This window comes from Aotus nancymaae, unplaced genomic scaffold (genome assembly GCF_030222135.1).
Source record: "Aotus nancymaae isolate 86718 unplaced genomic scaffold, 86718_ANA_hifiasm-v0.15.2.pri h1tg000036l, whole genome shotgun sequence".
In the NCBI taxonomy this organism is placed as follows: Eukaryota; Metazoa; Chordata; class Mammalia; order Primates; family Aotidae; genus Aotus; species Aotus nancymaae.
Genome location: NW_026988450.1, coordinates 61218861 through 61240937, shown reverse-complemented (window position 1 = coordinate 61240937; position 22077 = coordinate 61218861). Strand labels below are relative to the sequence as shown.

At 33.5% G+C, this 22077-nt stretch overlaps 1 protein-coding gene across 1 annotated transcript in view; it reads left to right on the top strand.

The window, feature by feature from the left end:
* The window catches only part of CSMD3 (CUB and Sushi multiple domains 3), a 1293678-nt gene that overhangs the window by 895915 nt on the left and 375686 nt on the right, over positions 1–22077 (top strand). Inside the window, exons 23-24 of the mRNA XM_012443291.2 lie at positions 520–689; positions 19813–19969. Of these exons, the coding sequence (XP_012298714.2) occupies positions 520–689; positions 19813–19969 (327 nt within the window). The remainder of the gene's footprint in view (positions 1–519; positions 690–19812; positions 19970–22077) is intronic.

The window sequence follows — 22077 nt, the reverse complement described above, 5'->3', positions numbered from 1 at the left end:
TATTTGATTCCCTTTTTATTATTGAAATTCTTGTGTGAGTGCAATACTGAGTATTAAAAGAAAAAAGAAGGGTCAAATTAATTAAAAAGATAAAAATGTTTTAAAAGATCAATTTGGAATCATTTAAAACCAAAATTAATACATTTCCCTTTTATTTAAAAGAGTTAAATTATAAATTTAAGTGTATTAAATTTATCAGAAATCTACAAATGCAAAATACATTCTTAAAATCTTGTTCTCATCCTTTCCTGTGCTATCCTTTAATCCAGGGGGAAAATTACTGAAACTATTGTGTATTTTCATTTGTACACAAGTGTCCTCTCCATGGGCTGTAGTCTCTTCCTCTCATAGGTTATTTGAGGAGGAAATCAATCATTTACAACATAAAGGCATTCTGTATATTATTTTTCTGCTAGGCATTAGATAAAATAAAATGCACTACACTTCCATACATGACATTGCTTGAAAATGATACTGCTATCTATTAAACTGTACTTCAATATTCTGTTTTACCTGCAGCTGAATGTGGTGCATCTGCAACAAATAATGAAGGAATTTTGCTGTCTCCAAATTATCCACTCAACTATGAAAACAACCATGAATGCATTTATAGTATACAGGTTCAAGCAGGAAAGGGAATCAATATTTCAGCCAGAACATTTCATTTAGCACAAGGAGATGTTCTTAAGGTAGGTGAACTGAGACATACTTGTATTTTGATCATTTTTAGTCATTAAGTATACATCAATTGACAAATATATACACCTAAATATGTGTGGTTATGTATATATTATGAACCATAAGTTGATTCTGCCATTCACACATTCAAACTGTACATTAATTATTATTTTCCTATTATTATTTCCATTGAAATAATTTGTTTTGTTTCCAGTGTTTATTTATAATAAAAGGTAAATTTTTACTTTATAATACATAAATTTTAATGTTTCAGTGATACAAAAATAAGAAAGCTTTTAAATATTATGTATAAAACATCATCAAATGACCACCATGTAATGTGGTAATCATTTCTTTAAGAAACATAATAATGTTTTGTTTCTATTTGTATTCTATTGTCTATAAAGTAACATTTATTTTTGTTAATATATGAAGAATCTTTTGCATTTATGACTACAGATACATTTTATGAATATATAAGCCTAACAATTTAATGTCTGTCAATTAAAAAAATACTTTGTTGATAATGACTATTGGTGTAAACATTATTTATTTAAACAATTTGAAATAATCAACTGTTTACTTTTCTAAAAAGATTACGTTTTGGCAAATATATATTTTTATAGTTGATGATTATATTTTCAATATAAATATTTTGGTAAATGTAGTTTATATTCATTATTAGAGTAAAATTAAACACTTCCAAAAATCACATTTAAATATTTTTTCCAATAATTATATAGTTTTTTTGTATAAGGTTTTCTTAAGCCAGGTGAAAAATTTATTATACTTATGTTTTCACAAATCTTGAAAAAACCATTATGGTATCCTAAATTGGCTACAGCAGGATAATTCTTTTATTTTATTTTATTTTTTTTTTGAGACGGAATTTTGCTCTTGTTGTCCAGGCTGGAGTGCAATGGCGCAATCTCAGCTCACTGCAACCTTCACCTCCTAGGTTCCAGCAATTTTCCTGCCTCAGTCTCCTGAATACCTGGGATTACAGCTATGTGCCTCCACGCCCGACTAATTTTTTGTATTTTTAGTAAAGACAGGGGTTCCTCTATGTTGGTCAGGCTGGTCTTGAACTCCCGACCTCAGGTGATCCACCCGCCTCGGCCTCCCAAAGTGCTGGGATTACAGGTGTGAGCCACCGCACCCGGCCGAGAATTCTTTTTTAAGCAATGATTTTAATGTTATTAGTTAGTTTCTTTTTTAAGGAATAATATTATTTCATGATAATTGATGGCTCTCTAACAGAATAACACGATATGCTTTTAAGATTTGTATAGGCTTTGGGGAAATTTTCCCACAGTGTATCTAGATGTATACAATTTCAATATTAATTTAGGACCATCATATGCACTCTTATTTTCTGCATTTTTCCCCAACTGGCAACACAATTCACTTTGTAAAACTCTTCTACCTCTAACTCATTGTTTGGGTGTTTCTGTTAAAATAAGTTATGTTTGTTCAATGGGAGTCAACATTGAGATGAATAGGATGCTTGTACATAGAATTTAGACAGTGATTTTTTTTTTCAAACTAACTATGGGGACGGGAATGTATCAAGGCATAGATAAGATCTGTGAGCCAGTCTAGCTACTACTCTATATTGCACAGCCAACAATAATAAACATGTATTGGTGAGCTAAAATTCAGAAAATGTTTCTTAACATCTATCACTCCTGCCTATTATTGCTCTTTCTAAAATACTTATTTGTGATGCTTAAAATTCATCCATTTGTTTTCTATACTGATATTACTTGGAAAATTTATTTGGGATAACAGATAATTATTTTATTTTATTTTTTTTTTTATTGCATTTTAGGTTTTGGGGTACATGTGAAAAACATGCAAGGTTGTTGCATAGTTACATATGTGGCAGTGTGATTTGCTGCCTTCCTCCCCTTCACCTATATCTGACATTTCTCCCCATGCTATCCCTCCCCAACTCCCCACCCCCCTCTATCCCCCCCTCCCCCCAACAAACCCCAGTGTATAGTGCTCCCCTCCCTGTGTCCATGTGTTCTCATTGTTCAACACCCACCTATGAGTGAGAACATGTGGTGTTTGATTTTCTGTTCTTGTGTCAGTTTGCTGAGAATGATGGTTTCCAGGTTCATCCATGTCCCTACAAAGGACGCGAACTCATCGTTTTTGATGGCTGCATAATATTCCATGGTGTATATGTGCCACATTTTTCCTGTCCAGTCTATCATCGATGGGCATTTGGGTTGGTTCCAGGTCTTTGCTATTGTAAACTGTGCTGCAATGAACATTCGTGTGCATGTGTCCTTATAGTAGAACGATTTATAATCCTTTGGATATATACCCAGTAATGGGATTGCTGGGTCAAATGGAATTTCTATTTCTAGGTCCTTGAGGAATCGCCACACTGTTTTCCACAATGGTTGAACTAATTTACACTCCCACCAACAGTGTAAAAGTGTTCCTATTTCTCCACATCCTCTCCAGCATCTGTTGTCTCCAGATTTTTTAATGATCACCATTCTAACTGGCGTGAGATGGTATCTCAACGTAGTTTTGATTTGCATTTCCCTAATGACCAGTAATGATGAGCATTTTTTCATATGTTTATTGGCCTCATGTATGTCTTCTTTTGTAAAGTACCTGTTCATATCCTTTGCCCATTTTTGAATGGGCTTGTTTGTTTTTTTCTTGTAAATCTTTTTTAGCTCGTTGTAAATTCTGGATATCAGCCCTTTGTCTGACGGGTAGGCTGCAAAAATTTTTTCCCATTCTGTTGGTTGCCAATTCACTCTATTGACTGTTTCTTTCGCCGTGCAGAAGCTGTGGAGTTTGATTAGGTCCCATTTGTCTATTTTGGCTTTTGTTGCCAATGCTTTTGGTGTTTTGGTCATAAAGTCCTTGCCTACGCCTATGTCCTGAATGGTTTTGCCTAGGTTTTCTTCTAGGGTTTCTATGGTGTTAGGTCTTATGTTTAAGTCTTTAATCCATCTGGAGTCAATTTTAGTGTAAGGTGTCAGGAAGGGGTCAAGTTTCTGCTTTCTGTATATGGCTAGCCAGTTTTCCCAACACCACTTATTGAACAGGGATTCCTTTCCCCATTGCTTGTTTTTGTCAGGTTTGTCAAAGATCGGGTGGTTGTAGATATGTTGTGTCACCTCCGATGCCTCTGTTCTGTTCCATTGATCTATATCTCTGTTTTGGTACCAGTACCATGCTGTTTTGATTACTGTAGCCTTGTAGTATAGTTTGATGTCGGGTAGTGTGATGCCTCCTGCTTTGTTCTTTTTGCTTAGAATTGACTTGGCTATGCGGGCTCTCTTTTGGTTCCATATGAAGTTTAAGGTGGTTTTTTCCAGTTCTGTGAAGAAGGTCATTGGTAGTTTGATGGGGATAGCGTTGAATCTGTAAATTACTTTGGGCAGTATGGCCATTTTCACAATATTGATTCTTCCTAACCATGAACATGGAATGTTTCTCCATCTGTTTGTGTCCTCTCTTATTTCGTTGAGCAGTGTTTTGTAGTTCTCCTTGAACAGGTCCTTTACATTCCTTGTTAGTTGTATTCCTAGGTATTTTATTCTCTTTGTAGCAATTGTGAATGGCAGTTCGTTCTTGATTTGGCTCTCTTTAAGTCTGTTATTAGTGTATAGGAATGCTTGTGATTTTTGCACATTGATTTTGTATCCTGAGACTTTGCTGAAGTTGCTTATCAGTTTCAGGAGATTTTGGGCTGAGACGATGGGGTCTTCTAGATATACAATCATGTCGTCTGCAAATAGAGACAATTTGACTTCCTCCTTTCCTAATTGAATACCCTTCATTTCCTTTTCTTGCCTGATTGCTCTGGCTAGAACTTCCAGTACTATATTGAATAGGAGTGGTGAGAGAGGGCATCCTTGTCTAGTGCCTGATTTCAAAGGGAATGCTTCCAGTTTTTGCCCATTCAGTATGATATTGGCTGTCGGTTTGTCATAAATAGCTTTTATTATTTTGAGATACGTTCCGTCGATACCTAGTTTATTGAGAGTTTTTAGCATAAAGGGCTGTTGAATTTTGTCGAAGGCCTTCTCTGCATCAATTGAGATAATCATGTGGTTTTTGTCTTTGGTTCTGTTTATGTGGTGAATTACATTTATAGACTTGCGTATATTGAACCAGCCTTGCATCCCCGGGATGAATCCTACTTCATCATGGTGGATAAGCTTTTTGATGTGCTGTTGCAATCGGGAATTATTTTTAATAATAAAATAAAACTTTCTACTCAAGGTCTTACTTATTTGGAGTAAAGCCATATACATTTATCATATGTGTTACCTTGAGAAGTGTCGAGCTTCAGTCGTAAGTGACAATAGGAGAGGATTTAATAGGGAGCAATGAAAGAAGGCACACACACACTAAAATACTCAATTTAAGGCCCTTTAATGGATTTCTTCAAATATGGATTTCTCTTATATGTGTAAAAAGTTAAAAATTTATGTCCCCAACAATTTTTAAGGATTCTGTAATTTTCCAAGTATATACAATCCCCAAAGTTGAAAATATTATGTATACTAAATATTACAATAGAAACACACCAATTCAAATATTGTATACTAAATATTAGAAACATACCTTCTACTCAAAGACTTGCTGAGATTTATTTTGAATTGTTACTTAAAAACAATTTCATCAAGCCACTCTATAAAGACAATTTAGGGTGAACTTTTAGATTCCAAATTTTTCTTCTTTATGGTCTGTCTCTCTGCCAGAATAAGAGGTAAGATGCTTAATGTAACCTCATTCTTCCCTTTAATCCCATGGGCAACTATTAGTTAAAAGATACCCTTTGACATGGACACATTGAGTTATATGCAAGCAGAAAGATGAACCCTTAAAAAGACATATGATTAATTCTAAAAAATTATGGAGCCCAAAATCATCTTAGAGTGAAAAGTTATTTGCCTAGCTGAAAACTAATCCTTGAAAGTTAATCCGCCTCTCCAGTACTTTCTAACATTAAACCTAGTGGAGTCAGATTCCTCTATTTAGACTACAATATAATAAGAAATCAAAACAAATAGCCCACTATAGAACACTCTGCCCCTTGACTGAGAGAATTTAAAATCGTTGCCTTTTCTTTTATGCCATAGCATTGATCACATTTCTTGGAATGACACTGTCTTGCAATCCTTATATGAGAATCAAGTTTAGGAGGAGAGATTTTTTTTTTTCTGGGTTCATTTACTATGTGACATAACTATATTGGATTCTGACCAAAACAAAAATAACAGTAACAACAATAATATGTGTGTGCATCATCATCTATTTCCATGCAAGCATTCATGTACAACTTTCGTCTCTGGGAGTTCACTGTCCAGGATGGCACTCACGTGCTCACTCACCTGCCGTCTTTTTCCCTCTCTCCTTCTCCTTTCTTTCTATAAAGACCTTTAGTTATTTAAAGCCACACCAGTAGAGTTGCACCAGTGAGTCCCAAGAGTAAACCATCATATGACTCCTCTAGTTTTGTTTTGTTTTGGTTAAGTTTTGGTTTCTGGCACCTCTTTCAGGTTTTGTGATTGTTTGTCTACATGTGGGAATTTGTAGTTTTATAAAGCACTCTAGGTTGTCTTATGACGATCAATGTAGGAATTATGATTATATCCTTATTTGGTTCCAGTGTTAAAATGAAGAAAGTTCATACCTCAAAATATTTTACTGTAGTGTTTTAAGGGTAACAGACTGTTACTCTAATAATAAAAATTGACCTCAATATTACTAGATAATTTTGAGTCATTAACTTTATACCGGATTGAAATTTTTTTTGTAAAACTTTTTTGTGTGTTTGTGTCATTTATCAAAAGATGATGAATAATTTTGATACCATCTGAAAAAAATCTTATTTAGGCAAACAGAACATTTTCTAGCCATGAAAAAGCAATAATAATAATAATGATAATTGAAATAAAATAAAAATTCCAATGGTGATTCTAACTTAAAGTGAAAAGGAAATTTTGCTGCATCCATTCTGAATTGAACAAAAATGGTGCAGAATGATCATTTAGGAATCTCTTTTTTTTTTTTTCAAATTGCTTACTTAATTGGTATTTTAACCTGTTCACTATGAACAACCTTGGCTGATTATGTGTTTTTACAATGGTGATAGAACAAATATGTAACCTTCTATCCATTATTGTGTAGGAAACTGTTATACTTTTGATACCTTGAACTATTAATGTTTACATATGGGAATAGTAAGTGTGGTAAGTGACAATTTTCTTGGATGTTACTTACTTATTTTTGGAAAATTTTAAGGCAACACCACAGGTAGGTTTGGATTTCACTTGACATTGAATCTTTAAGGAATATAAAAAGATAGATGAAATGTATTTTGTTTATTAAAAAACTTTAATGTTCACATTAAAAAAAACTTTGAAACATATATGCCTTAAAGTACATTAGCAGAACAGCACAACCAATGCAAAATCTGCTCCAACCTGTGATTAAATCCAGTTTCTGTCTAAATGATCTCTCTCTATTTCCACTTGAATGACTAATTGGAATTTCAAAGTTTACCAGTCCAAAACACACGTCTCCTCTCTCCTCATGTTTCTCTATTTCAGTAGATAGAAAGTAGTTACTCAAGGATGAAGAAGAGTTCATTCTTGCTTCCTTTTTTCTTTCACACTTTGTATATTGTCCATCAGCAAATTCTGTGGTCCTTTTCCTCAAAGTTCCAGAACCAGTAATTTCCCAACTTTGTAAATTACCTTGGTCTAAATTTTCATCTCTCACTTGGATAACTGACATTGTTTCTAAGTAATCACCCTATTTCCACCATCTTAGATCATGTGAGCTGTTATAACAGAATAACATAGATTAGGTGGCTTATAAATGACATAAATATATTTTTTGAAGTTCTAAAGCTGGTAAGTTCAAGAATAAGGCACTAGTAGATTGTGTCTGATGAGGGTCATCTTCCTTAAAGAGTCATTTTCATATCGTTGACTCCATGGTCAAAGGGATGAATAAGCTCTTAGGGGTCTCTTTTACAAGGGCACTTATTTCATTTATAAGATCTGCCCACATGACCGATTTGCCTCCCGAAGGCCCCACCTCCTAATACTATCACCTTGAGGGTTAGTATTTTAACATATGAATTTAGGGGGATGCAAATATTGAGACCATAGTATACTCCATGAATGTTTCCAAATCAACAAAAAAGTGGCCCCTTTTTATGTTATGTCTTGGCTCAAAACTTTTCTATGTTTTTCATCTCATTATAAGTAAAATCTAAAGCCCTTACCATGACTTCAAAAACCCTATGATTTGGTGTAATTTTAATGTGCCTGATCTTTTCTCCTGGCCCCCTTCCTCTAGCTCACTCCACTCCAGGCATAATGTCCTCCCTCTAGTTTTTCTAATATACCAGGCATGCTATATTAGGCTTTTTTTTTTTTTAATTGCTGTAAAGAAATACCTAAAGCTGTATAATTTATAAGGAAAAAAGGTTTAATTGGCTCATAGTTCTGCAGGCTCTACAAATATGGCATCAACATCAGCTAGCTTCTGGTAAGAGTCTCAGGAAGCTCACAATAGTGGCAGAAGGTGAAGGGGGAAGGCTGTGTATTACATGGTGAGAAAGGGAGCAAGAGAGTAAAGGGACGAGGGATTCCAGACTTTTAAACCACCAGATCTCATGTGAAATAACTGAGTGAGAACTCACTAATTACCAATGGGATGGTGCTAAGCCATTCACAAGGGTTCTGTCCCCATGATACCACCACCTTCCACCAGGCCCCACTTCCAACAATGGAATCACATTTTAACATGAGATTTGGAAGGCACAGACATTCAAATCATATCACAGACTCTAACACCAAGCCCTTTGCTCAGGCTATTTCTTCTACTTGAATGTTCTTCCTCAGTATAACCACACGGCTATGTCCCTCATTTACTTCAGGTCAAATGTCATATGATCAGTCTTCAATGGACACATCTATAAACTAGTAAATTCACCTCCACCATCTCTTTCCATATTAGTATTCTGATTTATTCTTCTTCATAGCACTAATCTACAACCTGAAATATTCTGTATTCATAGTTCCATCCTTTACTTTTGTCTCCTCCAATAATATGCATGCTATAAGATAGCAGGAACCATGTAGCTCCACTCTAACTCCAGCATCTAGGAACAATGGCTATCGTATAGCAAATGCTCAATAATTTTTTCTTTCTTCTAGAAAGGACAAATTTACTATATAATTTCAGCAACTTTCTATGTAAAGCAAGAGAAAGATATATCCTTTCTAATTAAGTTCATCTGTTTTTGTTTCTAATAGAAGAAAAGTGAATATATTTTTATACAACATAGGTACTTCTAGGTATTTCCCACAGTGCCATGCCATTTTGTCCAAATATAGATTATAAAATTCAGGGTTATATTTGGTGATATATTATTAGATAAACATGCCCACTCAATCAACATCGCACAAATGTATTCTAACCTTTGAAAACATATTATGCTCTGGATTATTTTCCCACACACCTATTTTGTCACTTTAGGGTCAGGTAAACCTAGGTTCAAATTCCAAATCTGTCACTTAATAGTTCTACGTTGTTGAAAAACTTACTCAATATTTCTAAAGCTCACCTTCCTCACCTGAAACATTCTGATAATAATAAAAACTTACATTCAGGATTGCTGTAATGACTAAATAATGTTTTTAAATTAAATGATATTTATAAAGCATTCAGCACAGTGCCTGTCCCTGGAAATATTTAGTGAATATTCATATAATAGGAATACATTTCAGAGTCTGGGTCAAAATTTGCAAGAAATGTTGCAAAAGATTTTTGTGTAAATGACCTAATTTTTATTTTCAACAGCGTTTTTGCTGGGCTGTGGGAAAATCAGTCTAGGTCAATTCAGGATAAACTCAGTCAATTCTGTATTTGCCAATTCAATGTCTGCAAATATTTTGGCATCATGACTTCAAGTTGTCAAAAATGAAAAGTGCATTTTGTCCTAGGGCATTATCTGTATGTTGCAGCAGCTGCTGAGCTCTCTCATTTGCTACTTGGTCTGAAGTCAGCAATACAATTGGGCATCCACTGTTGGGTCCTAGTTATCCCAACTGCAAAACAGCTTAGTATCTGCCAGCTCCCCGTAGTGTATTCTGCTCTGCTTATAAGAAGCACTTGTCAATTACTCTGTACATGACACTGAGTTACAACAGGATTCCATGTGGCTGGCTCAGGCTCAATTACCTCACCAATGCCACATACCTGTTTTTTGTTTTTGTTTTTGCTTTTTTCCTACCTCTTTCCTGCAAGCATGTTTGCCACCTTTCTGGGCTCCAGATAGAAAGCCAGTTACATGTTCCCTCTACTGTCTAATTCTTGGTATTCTATCATTCTTCCACCCAAAAAGGGTCCTGTCTTAGAAACCTAAATCAGAACCTAACTAATTTGTTCTCTAGTTAACTCATCCAGGGAATGTTTGTCTAGTTTGTTTGGGATCTGATTATTTTATTCTTTTCAAGGGTCATAGCATATGGCAGAAATACTGAACTTCTTTCCTCACCCTCACTTGTAAATGTGTAATCTAGTTAATTCTTTCAATTAACATTTATAGGAAGGGTTTATTATTATGTAGGCTCTATGTAATCAATATCGAATAGCTCCCATTGTTAGCCTCGTAGGATGAAAACTGAATACCAATTGGAAATACTATTTTCTGTTTTCATTGTTGCTGTGTTTGTTGTTATTTTCAAATAAAAACTAAGGACAATATTCAAGATAAAGGAATATAGCAGAACATTTATTTATTGTTTGAAAAGAATTTATTTTATTCCAAAATTCAAGGCAATCTTTTTACCATGGTTAGCACTGTATAGTCTAAAGACTTCTTTCTTATGAAAAATGCAGACTAAGGATGATTATGGAGAAAAGCTAGTAAAGTAACTCAAAATTGCTTTTGAGACTGGGAAAGAAAAGGTTAGTAGGAATGATGTCACATTTATGAAAAATTAGATACTCAAAAGACTTAATTAATAACATTTTGGCAGAGATATGATAAGGTTATTAACCTGTTGCTTTCTAAAGTGTATTATATTCAAGTTTCTTTCCTATGTGTATGTGAGTCTTTGGGAGTAGCACTTGTGAGAGCCTATTGTTGAATTTTCAGTAATTTTGAGAGTCGATTGTTGAACATAGCCAGTACCAAAAATTTAGTTATATTACAATTAGATTGTAATTAAATTACAATTAAATTAAATTAAAAACGAGCAATAAATACAATTTTTTATTTTCTAATAATTTTACTACTTTTACTATTATCTGTGCTTTTGAGGTTATTTACGTATAATGTATCTCTATGGTAGAAATAACACATCACACAGTGCCGTTTCCAATCTCTTCCAAACTCCACATTCAATGACATTACACACTTTCACATTCAATGATAGCTTGATGTCAGCCAATGGGAGTATTTACACTGTAAAAATTGGCAAATGCTACAAAACATGGCTTAACTTGTTGTTTGTTTATTATGTAGACAAGTGGAAGCAGGTTGTGTCTGTGGCCATTACATTGTCAGTAGCATGAAATATTGAAGATATATTTTTTCCAGTATTTGAAAACTATTATTCAATTAACCTAATTAGTTGCTTCTGGCATTTATAAACTAATGAAGTTCTGACATAATCCTGCTTTTGATTTTTCACTTTCCTTTTATTTGTTAACATTAAAAACAATCAAGCAATATTTATTTAGAAAATACTCTTGTTTATCAGTTGCAATAATAAATTGCATACACAAAAGTTTGACAAAAACAATAAAAGCATTCTGTAAAAATCAATTAGCTATGTGAAATGTACGATCATGATTTTTGTATATTTTATTACTATTTATACATTACTCGACCCCTCCCTAAAATCAGGGATTGGAAAACAACAGTGTATGAGCCAAATTGGGCCTAACACCTGTTTTTGTAAATAAAGTTTTATTGGGAGAAAGCCATGGCCATTTATTTACATATTGTCTATGGCTACTTTTGTGCCACAATGTCAGGATTGAGTAGTTGTGACAGAGATGGTATGCTTCTTAAAGCCTAAAATTTTACTGTCTAACCTTTCTTAGAAAAAGTTTGTCAATATCTCTTTATTGCAGTAAATGTTATTTTAAAAACTTATATGCAGGTATACACATTTACGAATTTTATTTGTTTGAGAGCTGGTTGTTAAACTTTTCCCAGCACACCAGTGATCTTATATGTCCAGTACACATATCTGCCAATTCTGCTTGCTGTTCATTGGAATCTTCCCTCAAAAGCACTCTCAAAATGCCAATTTGTACAGACAGCTATGTTATGCCTCATAAAACCTTTCATCCTCTTCCATTAAGGATAAGGAAAATAAAATGATTTGTAATAAGCTGCAGAACTTTAATGTAGAGTTGGAACTTCAACTCTGTATATAACCAAAAAATGAATGCCCCTGAAAAGCTGGCCCTTGTCTTTCACTAAAACATACTAGCTCATATAATTGAAAATACATTATGTAGCTATTTTAGAAACCTAAATAACTGAATGCAAACAAAAGTTCTTCTGCTCTATTTTATATTATCTTTGGAGAGAATATAAAAAGTTTTATAAGAGAGCCTTTTTTGATTGACAATTGTAAAAATTATTTTTTATTTTATATGCAAACTTGACACTAATTCACCTTTGTAGAAAATGTATTTAATTGCCAAATAAACCTATAAAACAAATGACCAAAAATGAAAATGCTAAGATCCAAGGGGAGGAATAATTTGGAGGTTTATATGATTACACATATGTACATGTGTAATTTCTCTTTTCACATTTTACGTTTATATTTACTTTCTGTTCTTGGATTCAGGTGACACTTTACTTGCTAATTCATTAGATAATTGAGTTAGAATATGCCTTCTATTTATATATTTATTATATCATTCACAACAGCAAGAGTTTTGAGTGTTGACAAGTAGTTTGTCATAATACGGTTCAGCCTACTGGATTTAGGGGGTCTGTACACCATAATTAATTTCAGTCCCAGATTTATTACAAAAGGTTTGGTAACTAAAACATGGCAATATTAAATTCTAGTTTGTTCTGGTATAAATAATCAGACATTGCAACCTCTTAACAAATTGAAGTCTCATCAAAGAATTTCATTAATATTACAAAAGCCATCAATGCCTTTCATGATATTAATCCTTAAGTCAACTTAATAATAATATACATTTAAAAAAGAAAAGGGAGATTAGGCTTAAATAAACAAAAACACACTTAAAGGTCTTGATTTTAATTAGAATAGAAATATGAACAGTAAGTCTCAAATAAAAGTCCTATTTCTCTAGTCAGACCCAATTTAATCACTCTGTACTGGATATTTGCTTTTGAACAAAAGTCATATTTTATTTGTTTTGTTTTCTTATTTCTATTATTGTATTCATGGCTACTTCAAAAGTAATTTATCTTTGGTTACACTGCTTTGTCCCTTTGTTATCTTTATGTTTTCTTATATTTGACTACATTTGAAGGATTTTATTTATGAGTAAAATAGCATTGACTTGATCATTACTATAAAAATCTTCTCTTTTTAAAAGCTTCCTAATTAACACTTGCCTTTCATTTTGATTTAGCAATTTTATGTATGCTTCCAAAATTTCATAGTTGAATGATCCAGTTTCATGTTATTTTGATGATTATAGTGGAACTTCTACAGTATTTGTTTTCTACCTTTTGACTCAACAATGTTAAGTAAACTGTAGTTAAAAGATTTTGGTGCTGAAATAGATTCACCCAGCTGAACTTAAATAATTTTTTTTTCCTGAAAGCATTAGCTCTTTTATTACGATCTTTCTTTAAATAATCTTTTAAAATATGTCTTATAAAAAATTTCCTTTCTCGGCAGGGCGCGGTGGCTCAAGCCTGTAATCCCAGCACTTTGGGAGGCCGAGGCGGGTGGATCACGAGGTCGAGAGATCGAGACCATCCTGGTCAACATTGTGAAACCCCGTCTCTATTAATACAAAAAAATTAGCTGGGCTCGGTGGCGCGTGCCTGTAATCCCAGCTACTCAGGAGGCTGAGGCAGGAGAATTGCCTGAACCCAGGAGGCGGAGGTTGCGGTGAGCCGAGATCGCGCCATTGCACTCCAGCCTGGGTAACAAGAGCGAGACTCCGTCTCAAAAAAAAAAAAAAAAAATTTCCTTTCTTAAAAAAGAATGTATAAAAAAGTATGCTGCCTGGTGCAGTGGCTCATGCCTATAATCCCAGCATTTTGGGAGGCCAAGGTGGTGGAGATAGTTTGAGTCCAGGAGTTCAAGACCACCTGAGCAGCATGGCAAAACCCCATCTATACAAAAAATACAAAAATTAGCCAGGGTTGGTGGGGCATGCCTGTAATGCCAGCTACTTGGGAGGCTGAGATAGGAGGGTCACCAGAGCTGGCGGAGGTTGAGGCTGCAGTGACCCATAATCACACCATTGCACCTCTAGAGTGGGTGATGGGGACCAAAAAAAAAAAGAAAAAAGAAAAAAGGAATGCTTCTAGTTTAATATACAGACAATTTTGTGTTTTTGTTGTTGTTGTTGTTGTTGTTCTTCAGGTTAAGAATGATGTCTTACTATTTTTTTTTTATTTTAGTTATAGCACCCAACACAGTCAAGAAACTAAATAACTAAATGTTGACTTATTTTGTTACTTTTTACATTGTTAAATACAGGAATAATTTATATGTATAAAGTAATGGTTTCTACTATCATTAGTTTTTGCTTTTCATTACTCATGAAGATTTTGAAAAATTAGGACTTTTTAAGAAATTAAAAACAAATTTCAACGACCAATTTTTATTTCCTCAGTTACATTAATTGTTCCATTTATATTCTCCCTTTATTTGACTATTTTTGGCAAACTGAAAGTTCTTGCAATGTATCCACACATAAATAGAGAAGCTGTTTTATCCAAGAAACAATTATTATTTGGGGATACCTTGATAATATTATCACAAATAAGATCTACTGGATCTAGTGGTTAAATGGTTTGATTGTGAATGTGTAGCTCTAAACACAGAATTTGTATACTATGTAATATATAGAGTCAGAAAATAAATGTATTCAGAAGGATACTTTTGAGAATATTGAATATTTGAAATTCATAGACATACAAGTTATATTTTGCCACAAGCAAGGTTTTCTTGCCTCTAAATTATCACCAATGACTACTGTTTTTACGAAATGAAAAGTTGAATGTTATATAATCAAACAAAAATCATGCATGCTGGAGCTAACAACTTCAACATTGGTTTGGTTTTGTTGAAGACATATAAATTTTTGCTAATAACTAAAACAGAAACTTATTTGCATGATAAATTAGATTCCTCCAGGGATTCAAGGTATTCCCTGATAATATGAGAAAATTTGTGTATGCAGCCTGTATCTAGTATCCAAATACTCTCAAGGGTAAATGTACATTTTTTAAAACATTGATAGACTTTTTAAAAAGAGAGAGACCAAATAATGTTTGCTGTTAGGAATTCAATGACCATGTCGCCTTGAACTTAAGAATCTCAATTCCTCAATTTCCCTTATTTCTACCTTCTCTGTTGTAAAGAACAAGTAAACAAACTGTAGGAGCCTAGAGGGTACACAAGAGTCTATTGATTCTATCAATTACAAATGGAGCATGCAAGAAAAGCCTTGTCAGTGGAGACTTAGAATTTCAGTGTAGAAAAGATTTAGAGTAATGTAGTTAAAGGAGAACATTTAGAGGCCCTGGGAAAATGCTACATTTGTATCAGTACAATTTTTTGCCTGTTGTCCTTATAGCATTTAAACCTCTATCAGTAATAGGAAAATATAAAGCCATGTATGGCTAGAGATAAATAAACACACACTTGAAGGAATTCCAAAACCAGAGGAAGAAAGACCAACTTAAATACTTAAAAGAGACAATATGCATTAAATTTAGACTATAGAAGACTTGGAAGAGAAATCTGAAATTTGAAAATAATTCCAAAGATAATGAGAAATCTTAAGATAATGCAATTAGAATATCAATAAAAAAGACTTTGTGGAAAATGGCACATAATTAAAATTCAATATTTTAATTAAATATCTAAAAATAGATTAATCACTGAAGAAAATCTAATGGTTACTATGGAAGTTCCAGTAGAAGATTATATATAATACTGAGGAATGATACAGAGATAAATTTCATAAGAGAAAATATAAGAGAACTGCTATATAGTTTTGGAGTGTGAATATGCAAATAATAGGCACTTGGCTGTAAAATAAAAAAAAACAAGTAACAATTAAATAATCAAAATCTCAAGAACATTTCTTTCAATTGAGGAAAATCTTTCTTTGAGTTGAGGAAAAGGTGCATCATTTTATTTGAGTAAAACAGATATTAGAAATATAGTGAAAATTTCCCAAGTTTTAAAAAGTTGGCATAATCTTAACATTAAATTCTAATAAAGGTATTTTGAAAGAAAGGTTAATATTCACAAGTTTTTATTTATGAATCATATTAAAACATTCTAAATAAATTATCAATTAAAACCCACAGTCTAGTACAAGAAAAATATCTTACACAGATTAATATAGTAATAATAAAAATTCCATTGTGTACCACCTAAAAATCTTCTATGAGGTGACATCAATGTAATTGTGGAGGAATATTTGTGCTATGGAAAGGTCCCTAGATATGGAATCTAACAACATAATTTTTACTGTAACACCAGGCCATGAGTAAATAAGGCACTCTGAGCTAAGAGACAAGTAACTGCCAGCTGTATTCTCCACTTTTTCTTTTTATTGTTGTTCACCTAAAAGGCCCATTAAACTCCATGAAACAAAATAATACGGAATAAAGTCTGTTGGGGAGAGTTGATCTTTGGGAAACCACAAATCATTGTAATATCTAAAATATTATTACTCCCAAGAACCAATATTTACACCCTTGAGGGTCATAATGATTATGTTGAGAATGCATGCCTTAAAGGAAAAGGAATGGTAATACACATACTTAGTAAACCGTAGATATAATTACTACACACTTTTTAGAAAATCATCTGGAAATATATGAACATGTTAACTCAGATATCTCATATTTCTAGAAGTTTTTCACTGAAGTACAAGTACCAATAAACATGAGGTTACACATAAAATAGTGTTTATGTCAGTATTACTTGTAGTGGCAAAAACTTGAGTTCATTAATATGGGAATGGTAGAGCAAGTTATGATGGAGTCACCATACATCTCTCAAACAGAAGAATCTATACTACTGATCTGAAGAGATGTTATAATATATCGATAAAAGAAAAACAAATTAGAGTACAATAAGCAGTTATACCTTCAGAAAAATGAGAATGATGTTTGAAAGTTATCAATTTTATTATTGTATATTTTTTGCTTATTAAATTAGTTTCTAAAAGCATTTAGAACTCCTTTAACTTAACGTTTATAAAATGTCAAATAAGAAACAAGTTAAAGAACATGGAAAAGTTACAATTGCACCAGACATGAATATATTTTATATTAATCATGTTGTTGGAAAAGCAACTGTTTGATCTCTTTGAGAAAGTTGCAGAGAAACAGCCAACTAACCAAGTAACCAACTTTGGAAACCAATATTTAGGTAGATATTTTTAATTTTAAATTGTCTGCCAGAAAAAGCATTTTTAAAATAGTAAGAACAAAGGCTATATCACCTGATTCAAGTATTACTTAAAGTATACTAAGCTTGAAATTTTTTTTTTTTTGAAGAAAGAAAGAAAGAAAAAAAAAAAGAATGAAGAAGAGGAAGAAAAAAGAAGAGAAAGAGAGAGAGAATGGGAGTATTGCTTTCTTGCCCAGGCTAGAACACATTTTAGAAATGGGTATTGGAAACCTCTTTTATACCAATAATTATACTTAATGATGTAGACAGGAAGGAATAAGGGAAAAAAATAACAAGCAGCCAACCAATATTTCATTTAAACCTATGAAAATGCTATGTGATTACTGAGGAGTCATTTACTTCCAATTATGTAGTCACTTTTGGAATAGGTGTGAGGTGGTAATGTGTGTTTTGTGTATTTAAAGTGGAGAGTTCTATAAATGTTTATTAAGTTTACTTGTTCTGGGTCTGAGTTCAAGTCCTGGATGTCCTTGTTACTTTTCTGTCTCGTTGATCTATAGAATCATTAGCTCTTCTTGTTACATTGATCCTTTTGCCATTATGTAATGTCCTTCTTTGCCTCTTTTGATCTTTGTTGCTTTAAAGTCTATTTTATCAGAGGCGAAAATTGCATCTCCTACTTTTTATTTATTTGTTTATTTTTACTCTCTGTTTGGTTAGTAAATCTTCCTCCATCCCTTTGTTTTGAGTCTTTGTGTATCATTGCATGTGAGATGGATCTGGATGCAGCATACCGATGGGTCTTGGCTTTTTGTCCAATTTGAATATATATGAGTTCAATACTGTCATTTGATGCTATCTGGCTGTTTTGCCCATTAGTTGGTGTAAATTTTTTATTGTGTTGATGCTCTTTGCTTTTTGATATATTTTTGGAAAGGCTGATATTGGTTGTTCCTTTACATGTATAGTGCTTCTTTCAGAAGCTTTTGTAAAGCAGGCCTGGTGGTGGTGAAATCTTTAAGTACTTGCTTGTTCGCAAAAGATTTAATTTTTCCTTAGCTTGTAAAGCTTAGTTTGGCTGGATATGAAATTCTGGGTTGAAAGTTCTTTTCATTAAGGATGTTAAATATTGGTCCCCACTCTTTTTTGGCTTGTAGGGTTTCTGCTGAGAGATCTGCTGTAAGTCTGATAGGTTTCCCTTTGTGGGTAACCTGACCTTTCTCTCTGGCTGCCCTTAGTATTTTCGCCTTCCTTTCAACCCTAATGAATCTGGCGATTATGTGCCTTGGGGTTGTTCTTCTTGAAGAATATCTTTGTGGTGTTCTCTGTATTACCTGGAGTTGAATATTACCCTGCCTAGCTAGGTTGGGAAAGTTTTCCTGAATGATATCCTGAAGAATATTTTCCAACTTGGATTCATTCTCTTCGTCACATTCAGGTACACTTATCAAGTGTAAATTAGGTCTTTTCACATAGTCCCATATTTCCTGGAGACTTTGCTCATTCCTTTTTATCCTTTTTTCTGCAATCTTGTCTTCTCGTTTCATTTCACTGAGCTGGTCCTCGACTTCTGATATCCTTTCTTCTGCTTTATCAATTTGACTGTTTAAACTTGTGCATACTTTGCGAAGTTCTCATGTTGTGTTTTTCAGCTCCATCAATTCACTTATATTCCTCTCTAAATTGTCCATTCTTGTTAGCATTTAGTCAAACCTTTTTTCAAGGTTCTTAGTTTCTTTGCATTGGGTTAGAACAAGTTCTTTTAATTCACAGAAGTTTCTTATCACCCACCTTTTGAAACCTGCTTCTGATAATGGAACACACTCATTCTCCATTAAGCCTTGTTCTGTTGCTGATGAGGAACTGCGATCCCCTGTAGAGGGAGAGGCATTCTGATTTTAAGTATTCTCTGCCTTTTTAGGCTGGTTTCTTCCCTTTATTATATATTTATCCCTCTGTTGTCTTTGTAATTACCGACTTTCTAACTAGGTCTCTGAGTGGACATCCAACTTGTTGATTCCCAGCGCCGAAATCTGAGCAATCCACTGCGCCGGCCAAAACCACAGTGTTAAGATTAATGGTGCTTTTCTGCCCGGGAATCTCCGGACTCTGCACCAAGAACTGCCACGCTGAGGTGCCAGCAAAACCGCCGCGCCGGCCACAAGAGTAGCCCTGGCAACCTGTCGGGCTCCTCCGCTGGGAATCTCTTGGTCCTTTTGAGCAACAAAAATTTGTCTGAAAGTGTGGCATCCTCTCGTTCTCTGTGCTTTCACTGGGAGCTCTGATCCCGAGCTGCTAGTGATCAGCCATCTTGGATCTCTCTCGGAATTTTAAAATTATTCATGTGAATTCTAACTTCCTTAACCTTGTGTTCATAGAAATCAACATAATTAAACAATGTACTGATCTGATTTAGAAAAAGTACACTTTTCTCTTTTTCATAGATATAAATACATGCTCTGAATTATTATTGACACATTTACATTATAATTATAAATATATTTTGCAGATTTACGATGGAAAAGATAAAACGACTCATCTACTAGGTGCTTTTACTGGTGCATCTATGCGTGGACTGACACTTAGTAGTACTTCCAATCAGCTCTGGCTAGAATTTAATTCTGATTCTGAAGGAACAGATGAAGGCTTTCAACTTGTGTATACCAGTAAGTATTTTAGAAGAGTAAAATGGCCAAACACTGGTGCTGAATATATATTAAATAATTACATTGCACAAATTGAAATGATATCCAATATTTGATGATTAATTTGTAGTTTACAGCTTCTTTCTACATATACAATTTTATTTTACCCTAACAACAGCCTGGTAAGTTATGGGTATTTTAGCTATTGCCATTTTACAGTTGAAACAACTCAGTTTCAGAGAAGTTAAGTAATTTTTGATTTCTAGTTTATTTCCACAGGTATTTTTAAATAGCAGGATTCTCCTCATCCAATATTTAAGAAATACAATAAATCTTTTGTCAGGTGAAAATCCAGTGTTTGAACTCCCATCTTTAACTTCAAAAATGCATATACCTGTGCAGTGATTATTATTGTCAGTTATAAATGATAACTAGAAGGCTTCAGGTCATTTCATATTAAAGAGTAGCGAAAGCTTTTAGTTCTGCTTTTGTGTTGACTTGTATTGTAACAAATACTATCTCACAGACCTATTATCTTATTAAAGTCAGCTATTTTGACTATTTAAACAAGTAGAAGTTCAAACACCAAGAACCAGAGGTAGTTGGGTTACATCAACAGCTACATAAATTAAATGAATTTGTTTTACTAGTACCATAATATAAGAAACAGACTACACCAATGAAAAATAAATTGTATTCAAATAATATATTTTATTCTGTGCTAGTAAATTAAAGTGCATGTAAAACAGGTGTTATTTGCTATGTATTTCATAAATTTGCAGTCTATCAGATCAAATTGATTCTTGGAAGAGCAGAGCATTCCTTAACGTTGTGCAGCAAAATAAGTAGCAATATGCAGAATCTTTATTTCTAGAATGCTTGAAAAAACCTACTGACCCCTAAAAATTTTCTCGTGAAGTCAGATGAATGGAAATTATAGAAACTAAGATGTTAAAAGGGTTACAATATCAAAGATAATCATATGGGATCTTAAAGGGAATTTGAATCAAATTATATTTTGTGAAAATAGTCTATTTTAATGATAAAAGAAAAGGTAGACAAGAGAATACAATAACTCATTGTACGAAAACATTTTTGTCTGTAATAGCGGGAGATTATCTGTTTATTTTAGTGCTTTTACTTTTACCTGTTAAAATTGTTACATCAGTAACATTAACTAAATATAAATTAACAAAATGAATACTGAATGCATATTTTCCAATACTCAGAACTGGGGGTACAATGTGATTTTTTATGAGTCTTTCTAAAGAAAAAATAATAGTCCAAACAAATTGTGTTTACATGTATTGCTGTGTGATGGACCAAAATAATGACATTGAGTAATATTACCCAAGTATAATTGGTGTGATCTGCTCAGATGCACAAACATTTTTTAAAATCTGATGCCCTCTTTCTCTTTCTCTGTGTTCTAACAGGGCCACTGATGATTTTAAAGTAGTATTGAAATGAATGACACATTGTTTATATAATGGTTTTTGTTCTGCATCATTTTGTCTTTCTTTTTTTCCTCCCTTCCTTCCCTCCCTCTCTCCTTCCCTTTTTTCTTTCTTTCTCTTTCTTTCTTTCTTTTTCTTTCTTTCTCTTTCTTTCTCTCTCTCTTTCTTTTTCTTTATTTTCTTTCCTTCTCTCTCTCTCTCTCTCTTTCTCTTTCTTTCTCTCTCTCTCTCTCTCTCTCTCTTTTTCTTTCTCTCTCTGGTCAAGAGAGAATTTCACTCTTTTTTTTTTTTTTTTTTGATTTTGCATTTTGTGCAATTATCACTTTCTTTCTTTTTTTTTTTTTATTGCATTTTAGGTTTTGGGGTACATATGAAAAACTTGCAAGGTTGTTGCATAGGTACATATGTGGCAGTGTGATTTGCTGCCTTCCTCCCCTTCACCTATATCTGGCATTTCTCCCCATGCTATCCCTCCCCAACTCCCCACTCCCCTCTATCCCCCCTCTTCCCCACAAAACAGACCCCAGTGTATAGTGCTCCCCTCCCTGTGTCCATGTGTTCTCATTGTTCAACACCCACCTATGAGTGAGAACATGTGGTGTTTGATTTTCTGTTCTTGTGTCAGTTTGCTGAGAATGATGGTTTCCAGGTTCATCCATGTCCCTACAAAGG